We start from the raw sequence: 11,158 nt of genomic DNA, 5'->3' as shown, positions 1-11,158 counted from the left end.
TCTTTAATGTTTATAGTGTCTCTCATATAGTAATACTGGTTTTCTTGACATTTCATTTGCGGAAACTCTTTTCAGTGGTATAAACTGGCAGCTACAAGTTTAGTGTTTCAAATAATTCGAAAGTGTAGGTTATGAGCTCCAAGTTCTGCACTAAATATTATTTATAAAACATAAACCGATAAATTATAAGCCCGAAGCTATATAAGTTAAAAGTAACGATTATAGCCAAAGTTTCAGTTTGATAAATGTTATTTCAAATGTGCACTTTGGCAGCTGGGTAATTAAGTTCAACATTACAGAAAACTTATAGATAATTTATATTTGTATACGTTAGTAGTCGTAAGTTTCTTGTACATGACAATTTTAATGGTGTAAATTGATACTTATAACTTCAATGTTACAGAATGTTTCGGATGCGTACGCTAATAGCTATAGATTCAGTGTTACAGATAAATTGGGTTGCATGTTGGTAACTACAACTTTGATGTTTAAATTAATTTTGTAAGTATTTACTGGCATCTGAAAGCTATCACACGATGCAAGTGCAATATATTTTCTAAGAGTACATCTGCAATAACAAACTGATTATTATCATAGAGTTGGTAAATGTATATGTAGGAATGATCATAGTACTCAGTAGACATAACACAAAGATACACTTTAAAAATCAACAATAACAAAGAGTTTTATTCGCTTTCATTTGTGTCTTTAATAAAAAAAATCCATAAACAAGGTAATAAGTCATTGCTAATATACCAAACCAGAAAGTAACAAAACCACCAGATTGTTCATCTTTTTCCTTCTTGTTTCAGTCGAGGCATTTCTACAACTTTAACACTAACATCTCTTTAAACCTAAATCCACTTTATGTTTCTAGGCAGTGCACGATGCCATCACTTAGTAGCTTATAGTAATTTTTAAACAGAAAATCATAATTATTGTGTAAATGATATCAGCTGTTCTACACAAATCTGATGCTCATAAAAATTTGACGTGCAGAGTAAGACAGAAATTACTAGCCAATAAAAAATGAACATTATACGACTGTATCATGTAAAATGCTCAATGATTTGAACACTATACGATCGGTGTCTTTGGGGAGCCAGGCCTTATATTGTGTATGAAGTGAAATATATCAATACACATAATGTTAAATGTTATTACACACATTCATAAAATACATTAACGTTCAGCCAAGGGAAAAAAATCGTTACAAAACAAGTAATAAAATCATTTTCTTTATGTAAAATGATGTAATGATAAGAGTGCCAAAAATAACACATATAAGAAAGTGGGGATATTGCACTTATACGTAGATCATACATACATGAATTCAGTATTAAAATTTAATGTTACACTGTAAAAATGAATGCCTGGCTGCGTACTGAAGTTAGAAGTTATATATTCCTAACTGTAGGTTTATTATAATATCATAGTCATGTGAGGATAAGCGTTGATGCAGAATAACTAAGTGCCTAGGACTTACATATAAAAAAACAAATTGTGTCACAGCATGTTTTGCTCATGCATTTGATAATATAACATTAAATTTGAATACTGAAAGTCATTTCAGGATGATCTATGAATATATGTATCATCCCTATATTCACGTTTGCATTATTTTTACATGAACAACTTTCATGAACAACAGCTTGTTTGTTTGTTTGTTTTGGAATTTCGCACAAAGCTACTCGAGGGCTATCTGTGCTAGCCGTCCCTAATTTAGCAGTGTAAGACTAGAGGGAAGGCAGCTAGTCATCACTACCCACTGCCAACTCTTGGGCTACTCTTTTGCCAACGAATAGTGGGGTTGACCGTCACATTATAACGCTCCCACGGCTGAAGGGGCGAGCATGTTTGGCGCGACCGGGACCATGAACAACAGATCTGAATATTGATGAAAGTGTCTTGTAAAGGTAGAAACTGTCTCTGGTCTTGAAATTAACGTTCTTGTAACATTTAGTAGCTGACTTTCTCAAAACATTTAGAATGTTTGAATATAAATCCTAATGCCTGATCTGAGCGTATAAAACGACTAGTTCAAATTTCACTGAAAGGATGAAGCTAGCCATGGCACAACTAAATATCAAATATATGAACGTTTCTCCTTATATATGTATGTCATTACCTTGTATTTTATCCGTGGTATATTTTTTCATTCAGTAGCTTGATCAAACCATGATGTATATTTCATTCCGAGGAAAATATTTAAGCAATTCATTTCACAATAAACGAAACAGCCAAGAAATGACCTAGAAATGGATTATGGCATTATTATCCTACTCTATAAGAGGTAAAATAGACAAAATGAGTAAAACATGAGATCTATTAAGTTCAACAGGTTTATTTTTAAAAATATGGAGTAAAACTAGCAGTTTTAATTTTTATCTGTGAAGAAAGAAAGCTTTGTAGTATTGAGAAAGTTGTTTCAACTTATTGTATCGCAGATACAATGATTTATTTCAAATCTTAGCTCTTTTTCTGTTTTCTTTTTTTTTAGATTGACATTGAGGCACAGTTAATTAACTACGAAGTTCGTAATGCCTCATTTTATACTCCTTTATTTAAGTTATAATCGGAATTATCCTTTATTCAATTTCTGTAGAAATACAAAATAAATGAATAATATTCTTGTATAGAAGAATGAAAACAAAAACCATGCCATGTTCCTTGTATTTATTTAGTTGTATGAACAGTTCATAACAAGCAATAAACATATTCAATAACGGTGAATACTCGAAGACTTAGGTTAACCATACAACGAGATATTTTTATCAATCATACTATAATCACTACAATGAAACTTCGGCGACTTGTAACGAACACACGGGAAGAAGCCAAAGCTAGTACTTGTTAACAAATGATGAAAACCCTTTGCTATTGGATATAACACATTTTAAAGTTCAGCACAAAAAAAATTACATTTAGATTCACTTGACCGTAGTGTCTAGATGTACATCCAAATCCATTTCTAACATTTTTACAGCAGTCTTCACGTTTTCTTCTTCAAAAGATTTCCTAGACTTAAAATACCACAAATTACTGTATTCTCTGTATATATAAAAAATAATTTGTAAGCACAATAATAATAATTCGGATTACATTTCTTTTTTTTTAATAAAATTTAAGTGTAGTACATTGCGTTCTCGTTCAGCAGTTAAAACAATAATTAATTACTTTGACTACTGGTTTCATTTTTTTTCGTAAATGTTTTATTTTATAAAAATCTATCGATTCGTTTAACCAAAAATGTTAAATAGATAAATTCAAGCAAACCATATCGATGACACCATTCATCGTTCTTTTATGGAATATTATAATATATATTTTTGTTTTGGACTCAAGTGCTAAATAATTTGTTTAATAATCTTATGTTACGGTTCAGTACATTAATTCAAAAGTTATGGTAGCAGATTGTACACTAAAGAAGTTGAATAAATAATTCATCCTTATTTCGAATAGGAAGTAATTTAATAAATGTAAATCAACTATATGATTAAAATAGTACTTTTAAAGGCGCAAAAGATAAGCTATATTCTTATTTCCCTTCTACTTGACCCCAGTGGCACAGCGGTATGTCTGCGGACTTATAGTGCTAGAGGCTGGGTTTCGATATCCATGGTAGGAAGAACACAGATAGCCCGTGTGTAGCTTTGTGTTTCATTACAAACAATATATATTTTTAATACCATAATTTTCACTACTGTCACAACAAAGTTAATCTGCGAATTCACGTAATTTTGATATTACAAATAAAACGCAGACCTCATAAGGTCAGCTTAAGATCAATAAATTGTGACCGAGTCGTGCAGTTCCTCACGCAGTTCGTTTTTCTTTTTCAGAATTGGCAGCGTCGTCAGTAGCTGCCTGTAAGCTACACATCATAGTGAAGAAGAAATGAATGATTTGCTGAGTACAACGCTGTGCGGTTTGTTTATTTGTTTGTTCAGAATTAAGCACAAAGCTGTCTGGGCTGTCTGTGATCTGCACACCACGGGTATCGAAACCCAGTATTTAGCGGTGTGAGTCCGCAGACATACCGCTGTGGTACTAGGGACTTGTTGTGCGCGATGACAGTTTTCGTAAACTCGTGTAATAATGTGGGAGTTTCTAGTCTGTTAGTTGGAAATTTAAAAACACATACGTGTATATTGTTCTTGAATACTTTCATGAGAAAATTCTAAACAAACATTATCTATGTTCCAGTGTGTATGTGTGTTTTTCTCATTGCAAAACCACATAAGGCTATCTGCTGAGCCCACCGAAGGGAATCGGACCCCTGATTTTAGCGTTGTAAATCCGAAGACATACTGTTGTACTAACGGGGCCTACGTTCCAGTGGCTCAGTAGTGTGACACTTACCACGGTTGTATTCGAATAAGACTTGATCCTGGTGCCAAAATACAAGTATGACAGACTACTTTGAAAAAGAAACCATGGAAACAGTAGATCTTAACTGGTGAACCATTTTCTACTCAAGCCCAACAGTTCACAAATGAACCTTTTTTCACAGTTGTTATTAATTACACAGAACTAGTGTATCTGTTGAGTAAGATGGTGTAACAATTCCTTTGTATAAAATAGAACTAATATATTTAGCTGATGTATCTTTTTATCACAGTGCAACTATTACTTCATATAAACTAAAATTCCAAAAACTACACGAATTAAGAAACAATAGCAAAAATAGAGTGTTTTTCTTATTAGGAAATAATAATTCACTTAGTTGGATTAAGACAAAATACAATGCCAAGGTACACACATGTTCTTGTTTCTAAAAATACTTCAGGGTGCTTAGCATTCCATGAAATTTATTTACTGTTCATGTTAGCTGTAAATCCAAATGTCAAATAATTCAACAAGTCGTAGTTAATTGCCGATAAAATAAAAAATGTAAACATTATTTAAATAATTGCTTAACTAACTTCCTAATTTATTGATTTAAAAGGTTTGTTTGTTACCAAATAAGCGGTCATTATAATCATGTTATTTTCCCGTTTCTATTGACATGGTCGTTTTCTAATGTTAATATGTGTATGTTTTTCTTATTGCAAAACCACAGTGGGCTATCTGCTGAGTCCACCGAGGGGAATCGAACGCCTGATTTTAGCGTTGTAAATCCGAAGACTTACCGCTGTCCCAACGGTATACAATGTTAAGTAACTCGTGCAATCAAATAAAAACAATTATTGTTTTTTTTTCCTGGCATAATGTATTTTAGATTGATCCCTCTGTGAACCTTTGGTATCTATGCAAAATACGGAATAAAAAAGTACCAAAAGTTATTGAGCGATTAATTGTTTTTGAATTGTTTTATCAAATATCGAGTGAGTTAAAATTTAGAAGAATAATTGAAGTAATGTACTGGATATATGTTAGAAGTTGCTACAAAAAAAACTGATTATAACAGGATCTAAAATTTTTTAATACAGTATAATTCAAATAGAACCTCAAGTTTTAGTTTAGTAATATTGAGTAGACTGAATTTCTGAAAACATATTTTATCAGTTTGAATCATTAAATATACGAGAATGTAGATATGAAGCTAGTGTCCGCACTATATTACAAAGACTGATTACTGATATAAATTACCGAGTCATGAAGTATATACAGATAAATACATAATAGATAAATTGATCGATTTAAGCATTCGCTACCTCTACACATTTCCTAGAAATAAATGTATTTATGTATATGTAATGATTTTTTACTCACGTCTAGCACATATCTAATGCTGCACCTGTCAAATGATTTGGCTGTATTTTTCTATAATATAAGTTTTTCAGACGGTAAGTGTAGAACCTTAACAAACATACATTGCACACCGAAGTTAACAATGAGGTTCATACGGATTTAAGAACGCCTTTAAAAGGCGCATATGTGATATTTTTATATTGTGTACAGCTCATGGACAAACTGAACTATTTTTAATATTTTATTTACTGTCCTTTGCGCTTACACCTTGTAATGTTTATTTTCAAAGTAGAGCTAACAGTTACTCCATAGTTTTACTGTCTTTGGAACCGAGACATGATATAAAAGCAAATATTCAATTATAAGCAATGGTTTGTTTGTTTTAAAATTTCGCGCTAAGATACACGAGGGCTGTCCGCGCTATCTGTTCCTAGTTTAGCAGTGTGAGACAAAAAAGAAAATATTATGACACCCCCATGGACGATCATGTTTGGTGTGACAGGGATTCGAGCCTACGACCCTCAGGTTAGGAGTCGAACGCCTTAACTACCTGGCCATGCTGGACCACTTTAGATCTACCCAGCTATCATCAAAGTAATAGTATTTCGGGAAATGTGTGTGTTTCTTAATGCAAAGCCACATCAAGCTATCTGCTGAGCCCATCGATGGGAATCAAACCCTTGATTTTGGCGTTGTAAATACGTAGACTTATCGCTGTACTGGCGGGGGGCATTTTGGGAAATGGAAATAATATTAAAGACAAGTAACCAGATAAGATTTACATAAGACAACAACTTAATTTCAAATTTTCATTACAATCAGGGGTGGATATAGAATTTGTGAAGGGTGAGTCCAGCCTGTAAAAAGAGGCATACATAAGAATAATAATATATTTGTGATTTAACAATTTCAAAGGGATGCAGAAATGTTTCAGGGAAAATACACTGGTTTTATCAATATTCACCATTTAATGTATTGATTTTCATAACATATTCGGTGTGTCGGGGGTTATATTCCGCGACTCTCAGTTTACGAGTCGAGCGCCCCTAACCACCTGGCCATGCCGGCCCTGGTTATAACTAAGGGAAGAAGACAAGGTACTCGATTAGATATGCTTTAAAAATCATTTTCTGAACAGTTTGAGTAAAGTTTAGTAAGATACATACATATTATATTAACCTGTAACATCAATACTTTCTTAAAAATTAAATCACACAAATAGAAATTACAAAACCGGTTTTATTTACAAAAACATGAAGCTTCTAAACATTAAATACGTGTAGTTACAGACTATAATTGTCTTATATTTGTAAATAAATTTCTTTATAATTTGAAACATTAGAGTTAAAGTTAAGAAAGTTAGTGCAAAAATATTTGTATATTAAAAACTCTTACCTCTGCCATTCATGCCAGAAAGTAAAGAAACAGTAAAGATGTCAAAACAGTCACACGCATATACACAGGAACGTCCTGCGCGTCTGTGGATGCTTGAAATATTAGACAACAATTATTATTTTATGTATACATTTTTATCTTCAGAAAGTCTGTAATACCTTCTATAAAATAATTGTTCATCTTACTTTTATTCAGCGGCAGTATGATCTCTGAACAAAATACTATACAATATTCGTTGGAACTTTTCTTTGCATAACACAATAAGCAAAATAAAGTATAACTTGTGTTTTTCGGATTCAGATTTTATTGTATATCAAAATACAATAGTTACAACACTGATACATTAAAACATTACCAAGGATGAGTTACTTCAACATAATATCTAAGTTTTTTGTAACGTTGTAAATATTCTGGGAAGGGGAATTTATCACAAATAACTGGTTATTTTAATAATACCAAAGTAAAAAAGTATGTTTCATCTATAAAAACAAATCATACTAGCTTTTCTATGAGAACACGTACAAATATATGCTAGATTGTAAACAAAAACAAGACGAAACAAAAATCAACAAAAATAAAATCATTGCACTGATTGAAAGGGTCTCAAGGTATAAGCTATAATGTGAGATATAAAATATACCCTAGGTTTTGGAAGTGACTGCGGAAGTAGGACTCACACTGCGGTAGGGATACACCGTCTATCAATCTTAACCTCCATTTACCAGTCTCGCATAAAGAAACAAAATAAAGTAAAGGAATAGCAATTGAAATTAAAATTAAATATATTGCAATAGAAATTAGAAGAGCAAGATGTGGGTGCTCAAGCCCACAACATACCACATCTATATCACTATTCACTGCCTACAGACAGTTGTGGAAAAGTGACTGTTTTCCAAATTAAGGAAGAATAAAAGTAATTAAAGGATAAGAATAACAAAAATAAGATACTACCATTAGGGGTAGGTAAGTTAAACAACTTTCTTCTTGAAATTAGCATTCCAGCCCCCATTAAGATAGAAAGACACTAACTGAAAGCGCAGCAAACGAGTTATACTCGTAACAAGGGTCCCATCCAGTTACCTAAAGTAAGTTGCATAACTCCCATCCATCACCCATTATGTCTGTTGTAACTATCGTTCTCTATACAAGCCTTTATATGTCGTAAGGTGTACATCTGCATAAAATAGTGCCAAGTTGTTAAATGACCTCATTCATAACTAAAAATAATTATAAAAAAAGGATTATTTACATTAATTAAATCATCTACATCTATATATTTATAAGTTAAGGTAAATATATCTGGATTTGTGTAGTTTCAAGACGTCTATTCTCATGAAGACAAAGGTACAAATTTGCTATACAAATAGAATATCTAGGTTCCTTTGGAAATCCTATTACTTGGTTAAAAACCTGGTTATTGAAAAATATATAACTATTGTAAATACAGAAACTTAACACATGTATATCTTTTAGGTTTTTCGAGCTAAATTTTCTTTCTTCCATCTCTCTCTCTCTCTATATATATATATATATATATATATCAATTAATAACCTTAGTTTAAAAAAATAACTACAAGCAGCCTCATTTGTTCCATATAGTATAACAGATTTAACATGAATCAATGTATAGCAATACACGTAAATGACAAGGTTAAGGACATATCACTACTGTTCCACACTGGTACAGTGGTAAGCCTTTCGACTTACAAAGCTAAAATCAGGGGTTCAATTCCTTTTGGTGGATACAGCAGATGTTGCTGTGTTATAAGAAAACACATTTTAACTACTGAAATGCATACTCCGAATCTTAGTATTTGTGACTGTAATTGACTTTATCTATACGAAAGTTGGTTAGAGGTATGTTAAAAGTATGACTGAAATGTGCCCTTGAAGAAAAGGAACATCTTCTAGAAAAGACATCTGGTTGATTAAATTAATATAATTAACAGTATTAGCACACTTTATTCCTGCAGAGTAGCTTGAACAGTTTGGTTTTGGTTTCTTGAATTTCGCGCAAAGCTACACGAGGGCTATCTGCGGTAGCCGTCCCTAATTAAGCAGTGTAAGACAAGAGGGAAGGTAGTTTGTCATCGCCAACTCTTTAGCTACTCTTTTACCTACGAATAGTAGGATTGACCGTCAAATTAAAACGCCCCACAGCTGAAAAAGCGAGTATGTTTGGTGCGACAAGGATTCGAACTCGCAACCTAAGATTACGAGTGGAACGTCCTAACCACCTGGCCATGCCGAGCCTTAATCTAGAAAGAAGGCAACTAGTCAGCACTGCTACTCATGGTCTACGCTAATCGAATAGTAGAAGCTGGCGGTTACTCTTTATGTACTCATTATCTTAAAGTGCAGAAAATGTTGTTGTTTTTTGGCAACAGGTCCAGGAAACCACAGATCATAGGCTGACACGTTAACCGTAGGGGTTCACTCTGCCCTATTATATTAATATTATCTCTAAGTAATGTTCGTAATGATTCAGATGTAATAACTTAGTATCCTTAAAAGGTAACTAAAAAAAGAAGGAATTATTTATTATAAGAACCATTCATTTGCTTCGTGAGCAAAACAAGAACTGAAATTTATCTTTCTCAATATTAAGTCAGGAGGAAATTTATTCTTCAAATGAGAAACCTCAACTACATATTCCTGAAATGTTATGAGATAACTCAAGTTATGAATAATTTAGTTTTATTTTAATCCCTCTTTACTAAACATTTCATAAATATACGCAATTTGCTTTCTTCAGATGTATTTATGTTATGAATAATTTACATGTGTAGTTCTAAAAGTAATGTCATACTGTTAAATATACGAGTTGTGCAGAATACTTTTATATAAAATTTCTGTTTATGATGTACCATAAACAGAAGTGTAGGACATATAATATACAGTTATAAATAAACACACTTATACACTCGTATACAAGTTATTCAAATATTCACAGACTACATTTTTTATAAGTATCTTAGCACTAAAATAAGTTTTTGATATTTTCAATCTAAATTATAGCTTTGGTGAAATATAAGTTAAACTGCTAATTGAATATTTTAAAGTTCGGGTATAGCGGTCTGTAATTGAAAACTACTGACAAAAGGGAGAACAACCAGGAAGAAAACAGATAAGATTAGATAGTTAGTGATATGATTACAGAATGTCATAACATAAGTAAAATATACTAATGGTGATGATAGATCAGTAGAAAATTAATTACCCAAATGTTGTTTCATAAGAAAACTGGCAATTTTAAAGGTACGAAAGAAATTATAACTAAGTTCAGTTTATTTCTTTCCTTTAACATGCGTGGAATTCAATGCATAAATCTTTCATTCTGATATATATTACATTATGGTTTATAATGTTTTGTTCCACCTATTTATTGTTCTTGGATTAAAATGAAAGCAAAGTATCGGAAATAAGTCTATTGTATGCATAATACGCTTATATAATGCATGCTGACGACGTCTGATCGTTGGTGTGATTATATAATTATTAATGCAGTTATTTTTACGTCTGATTGCTGGTGTGATTATATAATTGTTACTACAGTTGTTTATACGTCTGACTGTCGGTGTGATTATATAATTATTACTGTATTTATTTCTACGTCTGACTGTTAGTGTGATTATAGCTGCATTTATTTAGATTAATGAGCGTTTTGTTTTGTTAACTTAGATGTTTTACACTAATGAATCTGTGTTGTTCACTCTCCAAATAAATATGCTGATATCATTTTAAAAAGAAAAAAATATATAAATACGAAAATACACGCTAATTAATTTACAGCACAAATGAGGGCTACTCTAGATTTTACAACTGGATAAACTACATTTGCAGTAAATTACTACTTTTGATTTTTAGTTAAAGTGGATTTTAACGTGAAATATACGCCTCATATATAAACATCAGTTGTCGATTAGATATATAAACAAAGTTGCGTTTTCTTTATGGTGTTTACTATTTTAACCTGAGCTGAACGTAGTTATATTAAACCCATAAAGAACGAGACGACTGAAGATTTCGCTTTATAATACGAGCAATAAATACTTCTTTATCACTTGAA

At 32.0% G+C, this 11,158-nt stretch overlaps 1 protein-coding gene across 4 annotated transcripts in view; it reads right to left on the bottom strand.

Annotated features, from left to right (window-relative positions):
* Positions 1 to 718: 718 nt before the first annotated feature.
* The window catches only part of LOC143232231 (uncharacterized), a 52,868-nt gene continuing 42,428 nt past the window's right edge, over positions 719 to 11,158 (bottom strand). Inside the window, exons 4-6 of one of the 4 annotated variants that reach the window (XR_013017453.1) lie at positions 7,090 to 7,181; positions 6,659 to 6,773; positions 719 to 3,023 (exon numbers count right to left, since the gene is read on the bottom strand). Coding sequence is in view for 2 of the 4 variants with exons in the window: in XM_076467391.1 (XP_076323506.1) it covers positions 7,099 to 7,181 (83 nt within the window). In the remaining 2 variants the exon portion in view is untranslated. The remainder of the gene's footprint in view (positions 3,024 to 6,658; positions 6,774 to 7,089; positions 7,182 to 11,158) is intronic. The other 3 variants (XR_013017454.1, XM_076467391.1, XM_076467389.1) reach the window with 3 other exon arrangements.

Source organism: Tachypleus tridentatus, chromosome 11 (genome assembly GCF_004210375.1).
Source record: "Tachypleus tridentatus isolate NWPU-2018 chromosome 11, ASM421037v1, whole genome shotgun sequence".
NCBI classification, from domain to species: domain Eukaryota; kingdom Metazoa; phylum Arthropoda; class Merostomata; order Xiphosura; family Limulidae; genus Tachypleus; species Tachypleus tridentatus.
The sequence above is the reverse complement of the archived record's forward strand: the minus strand, read 5'-3'. Positions and strand labels throughout refer to the sequence as shown.